This window comes from Phymastichus coffea, unplaced genomic scaffold, assembly GCF_024137745.1.
Source record: "Phymastichus coffea isolate CEN01 unplaced genomic scaffold, Cenicafe_Pcof_1.1 PCOF00019, whole genome shotgun sequence".
NCBI classification, from domain to species: Eukaryota; Metazoa; Arthropoda; class Insecta; order Hymenoptera; family Eulophidae; genus Phymastichus; species Phymastichus coffea.
This window is the reverse complement of record NW_026706830.1, coordinates 4,952,364-4,976,033: the sequence shown is the minus strand read 5'-3', so window position 1 is coordinate 4,976,033 and position 23,670 is coordinate 4,952,364. Positions and strand designations below refer to the sequence as shown.

Sequence of the window (23,670 nt, the reverse complement as noted above, 5' to 3'; positions counted from 1 at the left end):
GATAAATATATGTATTGAACGAATATGTGAGTGATATTGTGTTGACCATTCCTGCCTATTCGTTCCTGCGCGCGTCGAAACGTTGCCTTTCGCGTTCCCCGCGAAGCAGCTTGGCCTTCCGTGCCCTAAGTTCTAAAGAATTCGTCGTATTCTCTGGCAACGGGAGAAAACTCATGACACACACATCATTACAATTCCACATCATGGCTCAGTATTTTAAGGACACTGCTTCAATACTTTTGCGTGCATATCGCTTTACGAAAGCTGGTGATGCTACCGTTGAAGATATCGAAAGATGGTTTACACGGGGTTTGTTGGCTTTGCAGAAAGCTGAGTAACTTGCTCAATAGTCAAACTTAACAGTAGCTAAAAGACAGAAATTGCAGGCAGCTATGTGTGCTATTAGAAGTGTTTTGCATCTATTCAGTGTTTATAAAATTAAACTTGTGGCGCAGCCCATTACTACAAAACTTGATGCTGTAATATCGTGTGAAGAAGCTGGGGCCTCGCAATTATCATCATCATCATCATCGTCATCAGTACACGAACCTTCGAGTGTGGTTGGTACTGGTGTGGAAGCACCCAATGCTCCACATACAACGATAAATGTAGTCAATGATGCAACAGTTCGTTGGAGTGACATTAACAGTGCTTTCAAATATATAATTAAGACTGGTGTAATTACCAATCTAAAGCATTTATATTTGGCTACGTTTATGAGACATGCCAAACGACTGTTTCATGCTCAAATCGATGAAGCTTTGAAGCGACATAAATCTATAAAAGTGAATGCTTTATTAGATGCTGAGTATGTAGTTACGAAGAATGACGAGGAAACACTCGATGTGAAACATTTCAATACTAAGATGATGCCGTTATGCAAAGCTACGAATATAAACGAATGGTATATTGAGAATGTACTCAAGCCTATCAGCATTAGTATGGAAGAATTCCAAGAGCAAGATTCAGGGTGGTCTCTTCGCGTTATACTGAATTTAATTATCAATATGAGTAAATACAATCCTATGAGGGCAGGTTCTTACATTAAATTGCCAGAACCTATCAGAAAAAGGAGGGCCTGTCTAAATGTGTAAAACTATGATGATAATGAGTATTTCAAATGGGCTATCCTCTGAGCATTACATCCGGTTGCAATGAATCCAAATCGAGTCAACGAATATACTATGCATCAGCATAAGTATAATTTTAGGAATCTTATATTTTCCGTGGATCCGAGGCAAGTGGTTAAATTTGAAAAAGAAAATGATGTTTCAGTAAATGTGTATTTTCTAAATTTGAAAAATGACATCTACGAAGTTATATCTCGGCATTTGACCGCTGAGAAGAAGGAAAAGCATCTAAACCTTCTTCTAGTGGAGAATTATTACGTTGACGTAAATGCTGAAGAGAATGAAAATCAAATACAATGTTCTTATGTGCCTTATAAAATACACTATTTATAGATAACGGACTCGTCTCGACTGATGTATCGACAATTATCATCTGGGAGATCTAAGTCATATATTTATGATCGTTGTCTGCACTATTTCCGAACTGAAGAAAAATTGAACATACACGATATTGATTGTAAAAATGTGAATATGTGTAAAATTATGCTTCCTGATGAGAAAGGCAAATTTTTACAATTTAACAATTTGAAAAATGTGTGTCCTGTGCCGTTCGTTGTGTATGCTGATTTCAAAAGGCTGTTGAAGCCGGTGTGTAATGATGAACTCATCTATCAGCACCACAAACCGTATAGTGTTGGTTTTTCCGTGATGTGTAGCGATGATAACTCTAATTCACATTACCGAAGTTACAGATAGAAAACTATCGATGACATTAGTCGAGCCAAGTGATTCGTACATAATCTTTATGACTTAGCTATGTACCTACACAATTTATACAAAAATCCACAGCCTATGAGAAATTTAACTTTTCAGGAGACATTCAACTTTCTTTATGCTACAGAATACCACATATGTAACAAGCCCTTCGACACCGACAAGAAGGATATAAAAGTTCGCGATTATTGTCACTTTATGAGTATCTTTATGAGTATATTTTGTGACGAAGCAATAAAGTCAATCAAATGATCGCGCTCAAAGCGCAATCGATGGCTCGCTCGACCATATCTCGCACGCAACTTCGGGCCCAAGCTTGCTTTGCTAGCCGCTCAAAACCGCGGTGAACTCAATCTCTTCGTTCGGCTCCCGCCATCCAAGCAACATCTCCTGAGAGGGCTCCTGACCTCCCGCCCACAGGACAAAATGTGGCCATGAATTAGTCCTCTTGACCACTACATCATCGTCAAGACAAGGTCATCTTTTACTTTTACCAGCAGACTTTGGGTCATCACGGCATCGGAAAAAGGGTTTCCACTACAATCATCGTCTCGCTGGGAAGTCGACGGATTGAGCATTCGAAGGTCGTAATAATCGTGTGAGTCGCCAATTGTGCGCGTTGAACCGTTTGATAATTAGAATAATATGTATTAATTATATAAAGCTAGAAGCGAAATAACCGTCTGTACGAAAGTATGAATGGCGTGATTGATTTAATGAAATTGCCGAGATTGTGAGATTCAATGTATTAGATTATAATTCCATAGGAGTTCAAAGTTGATTGATGTCTTTATTTTATTTATGTCAATAAATTGACGAATTGCTCATCTCCGGATTTTAATATTTATCCTCTTTATTTTCATTACCTTTCTAATGCTTTTAGTTGTTTAATCCATCGTAAACTAATATAATATTTACATTGGCGCTCAACTTAAAGGTCAACTCACGTAATCAATGTATTTATTTACTGATGAGCAACGAGCATAACGTGTATATAACAAAGTCAGGAAGACAATCCAAACAAAAGAATATCAATCTCATTTTCGCGAAGAGGCAAATTGAAACGAAGCGTAATATTAATACCAATACGATGGTCTTACATCACAATGACGAGGTGATAAACCGACAGGGACAATCTGGCGATCTGGAAACGTTAAGACAGCTAACAGCGGAACAAGCGCAAAGAATGGCTAATTTACAAGGCGAATTGGAAAGACTACGCTTGGAACTCGAAAATCAGCCAAAAATTGAAGACCTTGAACGACAACTTATCGAAAGGGAACAACAAATTCAACGTCTACAGGCCGCGCAGCAGCCAGAAAATGCCAATCAAAATTATGTAAACGATCAGCTTCAGGGGCTGCGGCAACAGCTTGCAACGCAAGACGCAGAGCTGGTACACTTGCGAGATGCATGCGTAGCAGTCGAAAATCGTCCGGCTATTCCGCCTCAGCAACTTAACCAAGTGCCTATACAAATTGCGCCACAGCGGAGATATGTGCGATTATGGGTAATGTAACTAGCATGCAAATTGACATTAAATTGCCTAAATGTCATGATGAAAATTCAACCAATCCTTTAGAGTTCTTGGACGATTTTGAGGTGTTCTATTTGGAAAAAAATATTAATGGAGAGAGTAAACTAAAATTATTAAATACAGCCTTACAAGGCAGAGCAAAATTGTGGTATAGGTTGCAAGGAGATTTCGGGGATTTTAATGATTTCAAAAATGGATTCCAGAATGAATTCTATGGTACAACAACAAAATTTAATTTCAAAGACAAGTGGTTGAGTAAAAGATTTAATAGCAAAGATGATAAAAGCTTATAAAGTTATTATTATAAACAATTGAAACAAGCTAGCTACTTAAGACCAACTTTAAATCAATATGAAAAGAATTTTTCAATAATGAAACAATTTCCAATGTCAGTGAGGGATAAGTTGGCATTAGTTGATTATAATAATTCCAATGACATAATTTAAGCAATAGTAAATTTGGACAATTTATATAATGAAAAAGTAAAAAATTATGAGAAATGTCAGAATCATTCTGGTTATGGCAAACAAGAAAAGGTACAAATTAATCAATTTAAATTGCAAAATAAATATTCAAATTCTAACTACAGAGGTAGAGGAAATTATCGAAAGCCGTAGAATAATGGAAAGGGACGAGGCAGATACAATCAAAATTTTCCGAATCACAATTATGCAAATCAAAATTATTCAAATCAGAATTTTTATCAAGATTATACTCGACAAATATCAAATAATCAAAATTCTCAAGTATACAGTAACTCAAATGTAACTAAAGAAATGCCTGCCCTAATTCGGGATACACGTTTTCCTCCTCCGGCAATAAATGATGGCAATTTTATATCGTATGAAAATTCGCAAAACCAAACTAATCATTTAAACGACAAATCGGCGCGTTGAGTTGTGGTCCATCAGCGCGTCATTACCATAATGATATAGTTACAAAAGTAAATAGAGATATTAATAATGAGGATCAGGTAAATAAACATGATGTCATAAAAAAAGTTCCTCCATCCCCACATTTACTCTATACAGTATATGATAAAAAGGTTTGGTCACTTATAAATACAGGTGGTTAAATTAGTGCGATATCAGAGGATTTTTATAATGAGTTAAAAAATTTACAAGTTTTATTAGAATTGCCAGTAACTAATATGATAGTCTCAGTAGTAATTGGTAAAAAGTCAACAATTTGCTGAAGGTTATCGCAAAGTATTTGTAAATATTAAACATGAACTAATTCTCACACGATCGAGTAGTCATTTAAATACCGTTATCCAAACAACAAAGTTAGTGGAACTGGAAACAATCATTGAAAACTTCAAGGTCAATATAACACGCATCGAATGGCTTGTTATGTTACTGCATCGAATACTCAAAAAATTCGTCAACTTGATTTTCTGAAAAGAGAAAGAAGAATTTTAATGAGTTTTCGTAGTTGGGAGTTATGTGAGTATCCAATGCTACCTTTGAACACAAGTCATGTATGGACAGTCAAAACTGTAAATAAACTGGAATAATCACGTTATGTCATCTTAGCTTTTCAAACTAAACGAAAAAATATTTCAACAGTTAATGTAAGCGTATTCGATTATTACAACATTAAAACGTGAAACTTTTTCTGAACTCTCAGTGTTATGTGTATGATAATCTTAATATTGATATAAATAAGCATCAGTTTGTAATGTTATACGACATGTATGTCAATTTTCAGAAGGCATACTACGGTAAAGACTCTGAACCGATGCTAAAAAAATCTACCTTTATAAAACAAGTACTACTCATAATCATTGATTGCTCTAAACAAAATGAGATATTGAAGAACTCTGCAGTGGATGTACGCTTGGAGTTTGAAACAAGGGAAAATATTCCTGAAGGAACTTGATCGTATTGTCTCATTTTACATGATCGCATCGTTTAATACAATCCAATAAGTGGGGATGTAAATAATCTTTATTAGGGAGTGGAGATTGTTGTATTAAAGAGATGACTCTTCCCTTAAGCAGCTCAGTAGCAGCCAGAATGGACTACATAGTGAATATACAAGGTTTCATGTTGCCTGGCAAAACGTATGCCTTAAAGGAGCTAGCGATACTTCCGCTGAACTGCAATGAAGAACCCCTCGTACGATTATTCAAATCTCTGTTCCCATGGCGAAGACTAACTGAAAAATGTAAGCATCATAATCTTTTGATGGAATTCTACTACCATGGATTAGAATGGGACTCTGGTGATTTCAAGTACGAAGAGCAAGAGTACAAGAGAGAGGTAAAAATTATTATTCAGTAAAATAAAACATTATAAAAGGTAAGCTGACAATCATACACATAATTATTTTTATATGTAAACTGTTGTGTACAATAACATATGTGAAAATTAATAGATGGATACACTGTACCATAGTATACTATACGCAATAGTTCATGAGTAAAATAGTTATATGGGCAATCGTCGACTTGCCTTGTAAATTACGTAGTGAAAAAATAGGGTAAGAGAAATAGTGAGAAATGAACAAAACAGAAAATGATCGATGTCTGTCATAGAAAATAGTAACGAATAAAACAAAAAGTGAAAAATGTAGGCGCGGTCGAGATAAGACTCAAAAACGAATTAAACTGTTTTTTTCGATTTCCGAATGAAAAAAGAAATTAAAGATTTTCTATCAAGACAATGTATGTACTTATTAATTATATATTCCTTTATTTACAATCGTCCGCTTCGAGCACCTATTCCATAACCAAATGAACCGGTATATTTGAAACTGTCACCAAATATGTAAGTATTATTTATCAATTTTACTTTTATATATATCATGCATTTTTATACTTTTTTACTTTTACAGATCTGATGTTGAAACTGTATGCGAGGTACACGCACCAAGGCGCACCATAAATATTGATCTGGTGATGCCTCAAGTATCATGTATCGACCTTGTCACACCTGACCACATCACCATGTTGCAGGATGAAAATGAAGGTCCGCTTCCTGTATCCGTCAACCAGTCGCATTGGATCGAATCACCCACGTGTGCTGGTACCCGAATAAGACATCGTATTAAGCGGGAACTTCTTTTAAGAGGTAGGTAATAATAAATAATTCTTTCATTTTGTTTATTAATTAAAAACAATTTCAATATCTCTTTCCAGCAGTAGTAAGGCGGCTATTTGATAACGTCAGCCCTCAAAAAAGAAACAACACATCTTCACTGTCCGCTCCCCCCAAGAAAAGGAAAATTTTATGTGAGCTGGACGAAACAACGGCGATGCTGTTCGACGAAGACGAAGAAGACTGATTGTGTGTGTATATGTGTGTGTGTGTATAAATTATAGTAATTTGTATAGAATAAGATTTATTTTGTATCAATAAAACAATTTTATTTAAGAAAAACGATATATAATTAGTATTACCCCCCTCTACTTCTCTATTTCACGAATTAATAATCAGTATACTCGTATACTACGCCCTCCGGTCAATTAGAAGACATAATTTTCTGAGATGACACCCTTCATTCAATACAGCCATAAAGACGAAGACGCTACAGGGTCTGAGGAAGAAAGTTTGTTCATTTTTTTGGCCTTTCAAAAATGATAACTAAGGTATAATTCAAATTTTTGTATTTAATAGAATAAAATTCTAGTAAATAGAAAAGTAAATAGAGAATGTACAATGAAATGCCACATTCGTATGCGCTCGTCACATTCATATTCTGCGAACCGCACATAATGAAAATCTTCATGGGCAATATTGCACGACTCACGGTAATCAAGCACACCAAGTGAGAGGATACGGAAATTATGTTAATTAAACACTTCAATAAGAGGCAAAGGGATTCACGTCAATCAAGTACCTCAGGTGAGAGGCAAGGGGATTTAGATAATCAAACATCCCAAATGAGAGGCAAGGAAATCCAAATTATTCAAGTAGCTTAGTGAAAGGGAAGAGAAGTCATGTTAATCAAGCACCCCAGTGAGAGGCATAGGGATTTAGATAATCAAACACCCCAAATGACAGGCAAGGAAATACAAATTATTCAAGCAGCCTAGTGAAAGGGAAGGGAAGTCATGTTAATCAAGCACCCTAGTGAGAGGCATGGGGATTTAGATAATCAAACACCCCAAATGAGAGGCATAGACTCTCATGTTAATCATAATTTTTTTTGTTTGTTCAGATTATTTCAATTATAGTCCTAAAACTGAGGTCCGATAAATTTTTAGATCCGGCGAGGCCCATAACACGGTTTTTCATTAGAAATACTCAGATTTCATGAAAAATAACTTTTACATTGTACTAGGCTTTTCTGTTGGTTATCCTACATTGGACCTGATATGAATTTTGAGGCCTATTAGGCCCAAATCATGTTTTATATTCAAATTTTATACCTGTTATATTGGAACTTGATTGGTTTTCCGTTCTAAGGTTATAAATAAAGAAAAGATAATCCGTACTTTTCCGAATTCACGATTGTTAAATACTAACTATTAAATACCACATGGATGTAAGCAATCATTGAAAACCTTTGTTTCCGCCTTTTTTTGTTTTGTATTATTTATTTTCTTTTTTTTTTGTATTTTTTATATTTTATTAAAAAAAGAATTTTTGTAGAAACAATTGCAAATGTTTTTTTTGAAACATGGTTCACAAAAATATTAATCATAGCATCTTTCGCAAGACTTTGAACTTCTTACTTTGCATACCGAGCAATATGATCGTTTAGCTCCTTTTCGAAGTTCATGCTTTGTCAACAAAACTCTCTCTAAATAATACTTGCTTATTTCTATAGCAAATTCTTTAATCCTTCGTTTGTTGTCTGGTTAAATAGTGTTCCACAACGCAATTGAATTTGTAATATATGATTGGATTATTCGCATTAGAATGCTCCATGTCCATTTTTAGATCGAAAAACGGATATGACTTTGTTGCAATACTGATCATGGATGTCAACCCCTTCCATGAATAGGTTATAAATTTTAAAAGCATTAGGAAATGTAATATCTGTTTTCCGTTTTTCAGTTTTACTGTATTTTTTCACAGCACCAAGGAGATTAACACCTTTTGCAGTTGTGACGAGAGCAAGCAGTACGCTTGCTCCTCGTCTGCCCTCCTTCTCTCTCTCCCTCTTATCGCTCGGCATGGCGACGTGGTCAGCGTTCGGCGCATATATTTATTGCGCCTAACCACTGGCCTTTATGTTTTTCCAGCCACCGAAGATTGCCGAGCAAGATTGAGAGCGCCCGAAGAAGCAAGAGCGCAACGACTATGAGGTAGAGAGAGACAGAGAGAGACAGAGAGAGAGAGAGAGAGTTAGCGAGCATGCTAGAGTGCGCGTCTATGCACGCACTATGCAGGTTTGGGCCGGTGTGTGACGCGCGACCAATTAGCGCTTTTGTCGCACGCCGCCTAATGAGTGGGTTTGGTGGGAGAACCCGGCGAGAGCGCGAATGCTGACCATGCGTCAAGTCGCGTGAGGCAGTTCCCGGAAGAAAGTTAAGGAGAGAAGTTGGAAGTAGCAGCGCAATGAGAGAAGAAGTACACGTGCAGCAGTGACCAGACCAGGGCGAGCCGAGGCAACGTGTGGCGGCAACACCTGCAGCAGGGCATTCAGTGTCGCCCTCGCCGCCATGCACGGCATGACTTCCAGTGGGTTCACTTCGGGCTACACCAAGGAAGACGTCCAGCCCTCGGCCAGGTCAACTCCCCGTTGCCGGCTCATCGCCAAGGACAAAGGTCAGGTTATCTCTCTCCCCCGGTATTTCTCTCTCTCATGGTGATGCGCGGCCGCGTAGGAACGATAGGTAGCCAGGCGATCACTTGCCGGCTACGCTCATCGTAATGCGGTAGAGAGGTTTCGACGTATTCTTTCCTTTGTAAGGAGGCTAATTGTCAAGGCTTAGTCGCCGGGCCATTCATCCTCCGTCGTTAGTTTAAGTTGTTCTGTATATGTGCGCGTGATGTAAACTTTATTGTAACCGATTTTGTATTTGTTTGTCTGAATAGATTTAAGTTGTATGTTCCAAGTATGGAAAATTATTTATTCGTTCGACCTATCCTCTCGTTCCCCGATTGTTAAAGAGCGAAAGTGCCTCTCTTACTCTCCCCTTAATAAATTAGTGACATCAGTGCCGAATAAGGCGCTGCCCCCGTTACACAGTGTACAGAATTGAAACAGGCTTTGAATCTTGTACAGTAATAAAATTCATTCCACTACTTTGGTCACGTTGTACAACATAAATCCGTTTAGATGCTTTTTTATCCAAGACTTTTTTTGTTTTTACCCGATTTTCTCTAATTGTTCCTGTGGCTTAAATCCCAACTTTCTTTAAATGAACTAGTAAATCTGGGCTACAAAAATGATTGTCGAAATAAATATGATTGTGACTCAGCTTACGAGCAGATAAAGATTTTAGCATATGTTCCAACATTTTAATAACATCTCTACTACCTAAAGCACAATTTGCTAATATGTCACTTTTTTCATTTTTTCTGCAGTAGATGTCAAAATGGAAAAGGTAACCAAAACTGCTACATTGAGCCCAAAGCTTTATACCAAATCGAATTGGCTTTCCACTTATAAATTGTTTTAGAATAGATTTACCAAAATACTTTACCATCATTTCGTCGATGGTAAATGCAGTGCAAGAATAACCAAACTACTTGATATTTCTGTTGACTATTTCTGTTATTTCGAACACGCCAAACTCTGTCCGACTCATTTTTGTTTTCCAACTTTGATCATTTCAGAAATTTTTTTATTTTTCCGAACTTGTTGCGACTCATAAAGTTGCAAACAATATCACTTTTCAAATATGGATCTGTTGACCAATAATCTCGTTGAGCTGGTCTCCTGTTATATGTTGAGAAAATGATTATACCTAGGAAAGTATTCAAATCTGTTAGAGATAATTCATATCCATTAGCTTTTATAGCCTCTATAAGGTAATTTTTCGATTCTGTAGAGAAAAACAACTTAAGGAGGCTCCAGCGAGGAGGGGTATTGAAAAGTTTCGATGTTAGTTATAGTGATTTCGATAAGTGAAAATGCACTGAATCCAACGGTATTCTTCTTTACCCCTCAAGCCGTGGAAAATTTCGAGATATTTCATCTCAAAGTTTGCGCTTTTTGTATAGTATCTTATGGAACAAAGTGAAAAAATGTTAGAAATTCATCAATAACTAAAAGTAATGGTGTAGTTACGCAATGAAAAACTGATCTTCTTATAGATAAAAACTTGGTCTTTCGAATGATGTACTGCAAAATATGGATAGCCGTAGAAAATTTTGAGATATTCTCCAAAAAAGTCTGAAATTGTCTACTTTATAGGTTATGTGCGTCGTACCAAACTCAAGTTCTGGAACTTCTGTTGTAAAAAGTTACCAACTGTCGTTGAAAATCGTACTATTTTGTAATAATATTGCTTTAGAAACTGCTTATAAGATTTTTTAGCCGTTAGTTTGAAAGTTTATTTTTTGTTGTGTTTTTGATCCCGGCGGTAGTCGCTGGAGCCTCCTTAAATATCTCTGCAGGAGATCGATTAGAGGTTTTCCTTTTGTCCGATTCGGACAAGAAAATCTCATTCTAAAGAGAATGATCGTACATCTTCTCTCCTTCTATTCAAAAATATCCATGCGCTTCTTCTAATTTTTTTTAGTATTATTATAATAATCATATACTTCAGAATATGATCGAGAAGGATATTGAACAGTGAGTTCATCGACAACATTTTCATCGAGATCATCTTCGCTATCTGACCAATCACTATCTAACTCTCCTGAATCATCCAAACTAGGAATAAATACGCATTCATAGTGATTTTCTTTCTCAGTAATTTCATATCGACTTTCTCTATTCCTCTATGGCGTTCATAGACATATGTATAACAGGAACGTTAGTGCACGTATTCAGAATATACGTATGACGAATCACGAGTGTACAATTGAAAGTACAATAGATGTAAGTTGAAAAGAGTTGATATATACTTTGCTATACATTTTTTCAAATATTGCAGAAATATATTGAGGATGGACACAAGACAAAAAACAAAATTTTTCAATTGGAAAAAAAATGTCGATTCTTGTGGAATTCATGTAGCTGGAAATAAAACCAGATTGAAAAAATTTTATTCCGTAAAGTGCACAAATCACAATGATTTGAAATCTCGCAATTATTCTAGGAAAGTATTATCAATGAATGTGAAGATAACTACTCACGGGATTTAAAAAATGTATTTTTATCGGGTTATTTAATACATATTTGAAAATTAGCCAAAGATAATGATAAATGATAGAACAGATTAAGTTTCAAGGTGATACGTACAAAATTTCAATATAAAACATGATTTGGGCTTAATATATCCCAATATTCATATCAGACCCAATGTAGGGCAACCAATATAAAAGCCTAGTATAATGTAAAAGTTATTTTTCATGAAATCTGAGTATTTCTAATGAAAAACCGTGTTTTGGGCCTCACCGCATGTAAAAATTAATCGGGCCTCAGTTTTGGGACTATAATTGAAATAATCTAAACAATGAAAAAAACTTTTGTACTTATGATTTTTTCATAAAAATACATTCTCGTCGAGTAAATACATATAACACATCATGAGAATGAAGTCGCATAAAAACAATCACCGTATTTATTTATTATGACGGAAACAAATCGCTGAATCACTCATATCTCAAGAGAAACTATCAATGACCACGGTAGAAAAGATTTTATCATTATTTTATAACTTTATCGAAGTCAAACTCACGTTTAAAAAAAAATAGACTAGTAAAATATGCAATTTTTTTTGTAAAAAACATTAAAAAACTATTATTCAAACTATTTTTTGCGTTAATCTGATCTCGGATTCGGAAAGAGTGGATCCAAAAACGTTAGGAAAGATACTTTGCAATATTATTAAGTTATCTTTTAGTTAAAAAATATAAGGCTGAAGCTAGCATCGAATTTTGGTCAAGTTGGACATTAAAGGGTTAAAGAATTGGTAGAAAAAGCGTGGCAATGACGTGCTTATCTGTTACAAATGAAAGCTGAGTTCTTCGAATCATCGGGTAACAACTTAATATTTTGTTCTTTCACTGCCCATATGGATTGCTTATATGCGTTATTAAATGAATTTAGCAAGTACAGCTTATTTCTAAGTTTGTCTTCCAAGACAAATATTCAATCAAGCGGCGACAAATCGAGGTAGGTCGAATACTTTTGGAACAGATCTCGTATGGTAATGATTTTGATCAAGCGTCTGAACACATATAAGCATATATGTGGGGTAGCATCTTAGTTTTGATAGCTCTTTTTCTCATTGTCGGGTTTGTGGCGGGTTACTGTTATGCAGTGAGAAACGCAAGAAAAACAGAGTAAGCGAAACTTCCCTCGCGCTAAACGAAATTTGTTAAAGTGCCAATTTATCGGCATATAAATATTATATAAAAATAAAATATAAATATATATATTTATATTTTATATTTATGCTAATAAGCAGCGTGTTTTGAAGGACAGAAATTGCTTTTTAAAATACAATTATCACATTTGCAGAAAAATGTTATTTTACAACGTTAGGAAAGTTGTAAAACAGTAAAAAATCGTGTTTTTAACGTTTTTGGGTTAAGATATTTCGAAAACTAAGGGTTAAGGAGCAATTCTAAGCTCAGATTTGTATTAATCGCATCAAATTTCTTTGAGTACATGAAATCCGGTCTGTGGGTGTGACAATGCGTTGACCTGAATTATTTGCTTTAATTTATTTTTGAATAAAAGATCAACAATGTCTGACTTACTTGCACTCGTACTCTTTTCCTTTGTTCGATATGATAGTTCTTGAATAAAGGGTATTAATTCCATCAATTATCGGTTGGTTACTTCCTTCTTGACATTGTAGAAGGCCACAACGGACATTACTGAAATAAATTCATTTATATAATAAATTACCGAGGAATTAATTATTAGAAATTGTAAAATAAATATAATATAATAAAAATATAATAAAAAATATATATAATAAAATATATTAATGTTTACATCAATTATTTGGGAACAATTTCAATTAAACAAATCGTTTTTAGAACCTTTTTAAAATTCATTTAAAAAATACAATTAACAAATTTAAATTTAAGTAAAAATACGTATGAAGCAGTTGCACTCAGCTTAATATTTATTCAGAGATTTTCAATATGGTATACCAAACGTACTACGTAAAAAGGTCTCTCTGGAGTATGTAATATAAATATGTGTGTTTGTATGTGTATAAGAGGGTGGTCCGATAAGTACTTAGCCTACAAAAGAAAAACGAAAATTTTGGAAAAGTGGCGTTTTATTTTTCAACATAGTCTCCTTTTAGTTCGATACATTTCGCCCAGCGATGCTCCGACTTCTTTAACCCGTCTGAAAAATACGTTTCCTCGAGGTCTGAAAAGTAGGTTTCCGTGGCAACGATTATCTCCTCATTCGACTCAAATTTCTGCCCGGCGAGTGACTTTTTCAAATTTGGAAATAAAAAGAAGTCGCACGGGGCTAAATCTAGAGAATACGGTGTATGGGGCAGCAGTTCGTAGCCTAATTCGATCAATTTGGCCATGACGACGGCGGAGGTGTGGGCCGGTGCGTTGTCATGGTGGAAGAGCATTTTTTTCTTCGCCAAATGGGGCCGTTTTTTCTGCAATTCGACGTCGAATCGGCCCAATAATTCGGCATAGTACAGCCCAGTAACCGTTTTGCCCCTCTCCAGGTAGTCGATGTAAATCTCACCTTCTGAATAGTGCCCATCGGTGGTCATCACCTTTCCGGCCGATGGGGTTGGGCAGTCTTCGCCTTCTTCGGAGCACTTTTGCCGGGTAAAGTCCACTGTTTCGACTGTTCCTTGGTCTCTGGTGTATACCAATGGATCCATGTTTCGTCGACTGTAACGAAACGACGCAGAAACTCCTTCGGATTGCGCTTAATCAGCGTCAGACATTGCTCTGAAGTTGTCGCAAGGTTGCGCTTCTTGTCCGGAGTGAGCAAACGCGGCACCCATCGTGCCGACAGCTTTCTCATGCCCAAAATTTTATGCAGGACATGACCCACGCGGTCTTTTGAGATGCCTATAATCTTAGCTATCTCGCGCACCTTCAATCGTTGATCTACCAATACGAGATCGTGAATTTTCGTCACGTTATCCTCCGTGGTAGCCGTTTTCGGAGCACCTGGACGTGGCTCTTCAAAAATCAACGTGCGACCACGTTGAAACTCGTTAGACCAATTTTTGACGGTCGCCATCGAAGGAGAATTGTCACCGTACACAGCATCCAAGCGCTTTTTGATTTCGCTTCGAAAAACAAGAATCGAATCACCGACCGATACTGCTCTTTTTCCATTTTTCAAAAATGAACGGACACACTTGCTTTCACACGCTCTCAAAAATAAAGTACAACTTCGATCCGGCTGAAATCTTGACAGTAACCATCGAGAAGTTTGTACTACGTGATAGAATATTTCTTTTACGAGAATGGCGCCATCGGGCGGTGAGGCTAAGTACTTATCGGACCACCATCGTATATATATATGTATTCTCTCCTTTTGTAATGTAACCATTTTTTCAATTCTGTAAATGAGTTCAAAATTCCATAATCAACCAAACTCTCAATAAACGTAAAAGTAGTAAGCCGGAAAATCACTTCAGGATGTCTCGATTTTTCGGCAGATGATTTATCACGTAAGACGGCTCAACTGACTCTTCTGAATTCTTGTATGATCTTGATATTTAATATTATATAACCTGTGGTTTAGATACAAAAATCAAAAATATGTAATGGGGATCTTTGGATCTGCCATTTACGTTCACATCTCCCGTCCACGCATCGTCACTAAAATGTTAAAGTATTTCACGCATGGTTTTCTATTATGTTCAGGTATCCACTACTATCTTGTCCCTTCTAGGTGGTCTGGCAGACAGGAAAAAAGAAATGAAGAAGATTTGTAAGAGCGCGATAACTTCGCTCACTTCTCTTCTTCGAAATCAAGGTCTAATTTTTGAATTTCATGATTTTTTACATTAACCTTGAAATTGAACTTAGATGCAACCTTTTTGCCATATGTTATATATATATATTTTTTCTTAAGTATAGTAAAGATAAAAGAGAACGGCGTTTTAAATGTTAAAAAAATTGAAAATTGGCTGAGCTAGAATTTTTTGCAAATTCGGGTGTTTTTCACACTTTAAAAAAATAAATACACGTTTACGTAACTTCTCAAGGGTTCGGGTTGGGTATATTATTGTAGAAATCGGCAGTACTAAGTTCCAATGTAAGCGGATATTCATAAAAAATTCATTAACCAATTTTCAACAATACGAGTATAATTTCAATTTTATCGGATTAGAATTTTTACAGTCATGAATACAAATGTTGTACTATAGATTAATTCATTGTGTTTATCAAAAAATTGTATAAAAATTGAATATTATAATTTTTATAATTATTGTTATATTCAAGTAATGAATGGGAATCATAGTATAGATAAAAGTTAATAGTAAATCGAAATCTGAAATTAACAGTAGATAAAAGTTCAGTCTAGAATTGATATTCAAATAATTAATTCTTTCTATATATTCTTATACTTTATTTAGAGTAACTAAATGCATCAATTGAAAAGATGTAGAAAAAATTTATAAATTAATTCACAAATTAAACTGAAAATTTTTCCAAGGGTAAGTAATTTACTCATTGACACAAGCATTTCGAAACCAATTTTCTAAGAAAGCAATTTGTTTTCCAAAATATACTCAGATCAGTTAAGTATCACAGTTTTCATATTTATTAATTTATATATTACCAGAGTAAGTACATAAGTTACTTAATTAGCAATATACATAAAATACATTACAAAATATTGAAACCTATCAGAGGTAATATATACCTGTGCGATGGTCTGGCATATAATTACAGAAGAAAAAAAGAAAAAAAGCAAAGACGGAAAGAAAAACGATAAAACTAAGGAAAATAATATTTATAAAAATAAAAAATTGTACAATTTGTCTAAATTTGGCAGTGAATACTACCATGTTAAGAAGCAAAAATGTAAACTAAATACAGTACTATTCTATTATTATCTTCTTCACCAGAATCTGATTAGTATCTGTCTTGCTATATTGTAGTAATCCATGCTTGCTTTCTTCTCTTTTGTATCTATTATACTTTTCATTTTGTTTAGATGGGCCGGACAATTGAGTCCATCTGCACGTGTTACCCTATAGTATGGGAACATACTTTGATATTGTATAATATCGGTACAATTGTAATTGGATGTGAATACCGCAACTATTACAACTATTCGGTCTTTATTTTTTGGTTGAAATTTTAGGGTATAAACTGAGTTAGTGAAAGATTGCGTTCCTCTATCAAAATACAGAAGAGCTTTCTTGTATCTCAAATAGTTGATCTTCCCTAATACTAATAATAATAATAATAATGCATGCTAATACAGTTTGCAGACTGTAATGGTTTTCCAGGGGCTGGCAGTGTCTTTTGCATTAAAATCTTGTTAGTTTTGTCAACAGCTATGTTAACGATAGTGTCGAAAACAGTTTTGATGGGTTCGTATTTTGCCTTATGAGAGGATTTTTCAACTTCTGATTTTGAAGTTGTGGCTTTCATAAATTGTATGTATTTAATACCCTGAGTGTGGGGTTTTATGTTTCATTTTAGATCAATTTTCACAGTTCCTGTCAAGTCAGTCCATGATTTAAAAAATGTATTAGTTAAGTCTGTTAAAACATTTAGTACTTTATTACTCTTATGTTGCATTTTAGTATAGTTGTACGAAGTTAATCTATTATGGGCTCTAATGTATAAGTTGCCAAAACCATGGGCACATAAATATGCTCTAAAGTCTAGTAAATCTTGTTAAGGAGATTTATATCCTCATGGACATCCGAAGTACGATACAAAAAATCTTTGATCATGGTAATTAATGACTGATTGATTTCCTTACAATTACTTTTTTTGCAGCGCGGCTTTCGAAGACTCTAGTTTCAGGGATTTCATTAAATCCATTGTTTTAATATTTTTTAATATTATTTTTGTTGACTATTGTTTTAAGATGATTTGGTAGATTGTTGAAGAGTGTAATAGCTCTGATCAAGCTGTTTTTCATACTAATACTTTTTATTCTTTAGATAGTTGTATACTATTATATTTAGTTTTTCTTATTTTTTACGCTATATACGAGGGTCGTTCGAAAAGTCCGTGCAAAGTCAGAGAGATGGCGCTACTAGTGTGTATCAAGGTTATTTTTAGTTAGTGGCATATCTTGGAAGAGCACACACCAAGTTTCAGCTAGATCGGCCAATTACTTTGCGTTTTACATTCGTTTCAATCAAAGAAATCGAGTGGTTGTAAAAAAATGGACGAAAAAGAATTTCGTGTATTGATTAAACATTACTTTTTCAAAGGCAAAACGCTCCAGGAGATTAAACAGAAGCTTAATAAACATTATGGTGATTGTGCACCTTCGATTAGAATGGTTTATAAGTGGTTTCAAAATTTTCGGAGTGGCCGTATGAGCACAAAAGACGCTGAATGTTCTGGACGCCCTGTTGAGGTTACCACTTCAGAAATCATTGATAAAATCCATGATATGGTGATGGCTGACAGAAGAGTGAAGATGCGTGAGATTGCTAGTACTGTAGGCATCTTGAACGAACGGGTACATAATATTTTGCACCAACATTTGGACATGAATAAGCTATCCGCTAGATGGGTGCCGCGATTGCTCACGATTCACCAAAAACGAGATCGTGTGAAGTATTGCAAGAATGGTTTGCAGCTGTTCCAGCAAAATCCGCAAGACTTTAAGCGTCGTTTCATCACTGTAGATGAAACATGGATACATCACTACACTCCTGAGACCAAAGAACAATCTAAACAATGGGTTACCAAGGGGGAATCTGCTCCGAAAAAGGCGAAGACAATTTCTTCGGCCGGGAAGGTTATGGCGACTGTCTTTTGGGATTCGCAAGGAATAATCTTCATCGACTATATGGAAAAGGGTAAAACCATTACAGGCGAATATTATTCATCGTTATTGGATCTTTTGAAAACCGAGTTGCTAGAGAAACGTCCACGGTTGGCCCATAAAAAAGTCCTCTTCCACCACAACAATGTGCCAGCTCACGCCTCAGCAGTTGTGGCCGCAAAACTGATGGAGATAGGGTTCCAACTCATTTCACATCCCCCCTATTCTCCAGACTTGGCTCCGTTGGACTACTATTTGTTCCCTAATATGAAAAAATGGCTGGCGGGGAAAAAATTTGATTCAAACGAGGAGGTGATTGCAGAAACAAATGCCTATTTTACAGACTTGGACAAATCCTATTAATTGGAAGGAATTAACAAACCAGAGCAGCATTGGATGAAGTGTATAAGCCTGAAAGGAGACTATGTTGGAAAATAAAAAAGATTTATTAAAAAAAATCAAGCAGTTTTTATGACTTTCGTTTGAGAACTCACTTTTGTTTGAGAGCTCGTCACTTTCGTTTGAGAGCTCGTCACTTTCGTTTGAGAGCTCGTACTGAGCGCACGTACATCGAGGCGCTCTTCGAAATCAAATTAAATTCAGAAAGGAAACACAAAATAAATTTATAAATCATTCAAAACTAAAAGCAGCCATCATGGCTGAAAATAGTGAAAAGGACCAACAAGAAATTAAATGGAATACAGTAAAAAATAAAAGAACCAGAGACAGTCCGGAGGAAAACAAAATAAACAAGAAGAGGCAAACTAGCATCAAAGATTATTGGCTGGAAAACCCGAATAACAAAACTGTTGAAATAAGTAACAGATTTAAAGTGCTGGAAATCAACGACAAAAGCAACAAAAACAATGAGCCAGAAACACCGACAGCCGTCAAATCGCCAAAATCACCGCCCATATTCATAAGTGGAGTCTTAAATATTAGTCCGTTGAATGACCTTCTTAACATTGTCGCGAAAAATCAATACACACTAAAAGTTCTGAATAATAACGAAATTAAAAATCCGATCAACAATCCTGAGCTATTCACTAACACAATAGCCGAGCTAGAAAAAAAAAAACTAATTTCAACACTTATCAAAAAAAGAAAACAAAGCGTTTAAAGCAGTACTCAAAAACATGCATGCTTCGGTCAATATAACAGACTTAAAACAGGAGATTGAAACCTACAATCACAAAGTAATAAGAATTTTTAATATTAAACACAAAATAACAAAACAACCTTTACCAATTTTTTTCGTAGAAATACAAATGAATGAAAACAACAAAGAAATATATAAAATTAATAAACTAATGAACCAGATAATCTACTTTGAAGAACCATTTAAAAAAAGAGATATTCCACAATGTATGAGATGTCAAGAATATGGCCACACAAAAAACTATTGCCATAAAACACCAGTTTGCGTTAAATGCACAAACAATCATCTCTCAACGGAGTGTCCCATTCAGCAAAAAATAAAAGAAGTTAAATGTGCAAACTGTGGAGGAAACCATGTAGTTAGTTATAAAGGCTGCAGTACAAGAAAATTACTTCAACAAAAATTATTTCCAGCTCTAAGACCAAAACAAATAGCAAGCACAGAAAATATTGTCAGGTCAAACGTCTCATATGCGCAGGCCGCAGCTGGAAATTTAAATACAGCACAAGAAGAATCAAAACAAACTCAGACATCTCAATCAATAGTAAACAATAACAATGAGAAACAACTCGTAAACATGATGACACAACTGATGTATCAATTGATAAACAAGATGGGCACGATGCTAAATCTACTTACCACGCTCATAAATAAGATACAATGAACACAAAAATAAAAATAGCTATTTGGAATGCTAACGGTTTAGCGCAAAGAAACATAGAAATAAAACCTTTTCTGATAGAAAATAATATAGATATCATGTTAATATCAGAAACACACTTCACAAATAAAAATTTTTTGAAAATACTGCAATACACATTATACAATACAAACCATCCCGACGGTAAGGCTCATGGAGGAACGGCAATAGGAATAAAAAACTCTATCAAACACCACGAAATAGAACCACACAAGTATGACTACCTACAAGCAACAAATGTTGCGATTACAGACAGCAACGGTCACATTATTCTCTCGGCATTATACTGCCCTCCAAAACATACAATAAAAAAGGAACAATACAAAAAATATTTTGATAGCCTGGGAAACCGTTTTCTTGCAGGAGGAGATTATAATGCAAAGCATCCATGGTGGGGATCAAGATCAATAACTCCAAATCCAAAAGGAGCAACCTTATATGCAGTAATGAAAAAAGAAAACTTAACGCCAATATCAACAGTCAAACCTACCTACTGGCCTTCAGACATAAATAAACTACCGGATTTAATAGATTTCGCTATTATAAAAGGACTATGCCCTAAACACCTAACAGCTGAATCATGTCTTAACCTAACCTCAGACCATTCTCCAGTCATTATTAACCTAAACTCAACAATAGAAATAAACCAAAAAACTAGTCCTATGTATAACAAAAAAACAAATTGGGATCTTTACAGAGAAATAATAAACGAAAAAATTACATGCAACATACCTCTAAAAACAGAACAGGATATAGATGCTGCGATTGAAAATTTAAACAACAACATCTATATAGCCATTAAAAATTCAACCCCTACATAGTCAATAAAACAAAATAAAAAAGAAATAAATTCCAAAACAGTAACAGACAAAATAAGAGAAAAAAGAAAGTTGAGAAAAATTTGGCAACGGACTAGGCTACTAACAGATAAAACAAAATTTAACAGGTCTATTAAAGAACTTAAAAAACTTCTTTATGACGAAAAAAATGATAATATAAACAACTATCTAGCAAACCTAACTACAACTGAGGTTACCGATTATTCGCTCTGGATAGCCACAAAAAAAATTAAACAACCACAAAAATTCTCTCTTCCTATATTAAAAAACGATATGACTTGGGCTAGAACAAGCATTGAAAAAGCAAACACATTTGTCAAACATCTACAAAATGTATTCAATCCCTCACAACGTAAAATAACAGAAGAAGAAGAACAAAACCTATTAAAAACTGGACAATGCAACAACAATAACATTCAACCAACTAACAATACTAAAATAAAAGAAATAAAACACATAATACGTCACGTAAAAAACAAGAAGAGCCCTGGACATGATAATATAAATGCTAAGCTACTGAAAGAACTTCCAATAAAAGCTATAAGATACATAACTATCGTAATAAACTCAATACTTCGTTTACAATACTTCCCTGACGCATGGAAAATTGCAACAATAATACTAATACCAAAACCGGAAAAACCGCCACAAAAGGTCACGTCCTACAGACCAATTAGTCTACTGCCCATATTATCCAAAATTTGTGAAAAAATAATTATCAAAAGGTTAAACAAAATTTTAGTCGAGCGAAACATAATTTCTGAATATCAATTCGGCTTCCGAAACAACCACGCCACAATCTAACAAATAAATAGAGTAACTAATAAAATAGTAAACAGTTTTGAAAACAACGAATACTGTAATGCAGTATTTCTTGACGTGGCTCAAGCTTTTTATAAAGTTTGACATGAAGGACTACTATGCAAATTTAAAAAAATCACACCACCAAATCTCTATCTACTGTTGAAATCGTATCTAAGCGCCAGAACTTTTAAGGTTAGAGTAAATGATGAAACAACAAACTTATACTCAATTAAAGCAGGAGTCCCACAAGGAACCGTTCTCGGTCCAATATTATACCTAATATACACACATGATCTGCCAATCAAGGAAAATATTGACATCGCCACGTATGCAGACGATACAGCCATTCTGATATCACATGCTAACGAAAAAACAGCCTCCCACATTATGCAAATATACATAGACACAGCCGTAAGCTGGTTCGATAAGTGAGGATAACAATAAATGAAACGAAGTCAATTCAAGTAACCTATACCAAGAAAAAAGGATCTTGTCCACCAGTAAGTATTAAAAATCAACAAATTCCACAAGGAGATAAAGCAAAATATCTTGGAATGCACCTTGATCGAAGATTAACATGGCGAGAACACATATGGACCAAACGAAAACAACTCAATCTCCAGACAAGGAAATATTACTGGCTATTAGGGAGAAAATCTAAACTTTCAATTAAAAATAAGCTTTTGATATACAAGTCAATAAATAAACCAGTATGGACATACGGCATACAACTCTGGGGCACAGCTCCAAAATCAAGTATAGACATAATAGAAAGATTCCAAAACAAAATAATAAGAGTTATTACTGATGCACCATGGTTTGTCACAAATGAATATATAAGAAAAGACATAAATATAAACACAGTAAGAGAAGAAATTGAATCAGCGCGCCGAAAATAAACCAACAGGATAAAGGAACACACTAACAAATTAGCAAAGAAACTAATATACACAACACCGATAGTCTCAAGATACAAGAAATATAAAACAGTGTTTGTGCAAGATTAAACAAGCGAGGTATTAAAGTACTGGTACTGATCAATGGAGAAGTATCTTCCTGTAACTGAAGCAAACTCTTTTGTAACCAATTCTATGTAATTGAAATGTTTTGTAAAATTTACCTATTGTCAAAAGACAGATTGTAAATAATTGATAAAAAAAAATCAAGCAGTTTTTATTTTTGCACGGACTTTTCAAACGACTTTCGTGTATATATGAGATAAAAATTCATAGTGGAATAATAGTGATTCTAGAGAGAAGGTTTGGACAATATTCAATGGGTGTTTTTCCGTTATAAAATAGTATTTGTTAACTATTCTTAGTATTCTAGTTAGTAGATTCTGTAATCATTTAATTGATCCTGAATAAGCTGCTCTTCATGCAATTATCCCATAGGAGCAAACCTGTGATATAGTGTATAGTATGTGACGGGAAACTTCTGGGGTCTTAGCCGCATACTCAAAGTACTTCCGCCACAAGGCCTGATTGGCTCGTTTTCCCCCGACTAATAATAAGAGCATCAGACCGCCGTTCCTGATTTACGGCGATCGTCGGGAATAGGGTCGGAAAATCGTGACATAGTTCTATTTGCCCACGTGCGACTGCGAAGAATGGGCAGGTTGACGTCTTCATGGCGATTTTCTTTTCTCATGCCGATGGTATCCACCAATTGTCGATTTTATCCGTCATCACACGTCCTGGAAGTGCCGGCAGCTCAGGATACAACTCCTCACCTCGGTTCGGAGATTAGTTCGAGTTAGCGCGTAAGTCATCTAATGCTCGGAACTAGAAATGCGAACAAAA

The 23,670-nt window shown here is 35.1% G+C and overlaps 1 protein-coding gene across 1 annotated transcript in view; it reads right to left on the bottom strand.

Annotated features, from left to right (window-relative positions):
- LOC131675344 (disintegrin and metalloproteinase domain-containing protein 11) overlaps positions 1-23,670 on the bottom strand; it is a 2,271,363-nt gene that overhangs the window by 372,478 nt on the left and 1,875,215 nt on the right. The window contains exon 15 of the mRNA XM_058954276.1: positions 13,155-13,274. Coding sequence (XP_058810259.1) covers positions 13,155-13,274 — 120 coding nt within the window. The remainder of the gene's footprint in view (positions 1-13,154; positions 13,275-23,670) is intronic.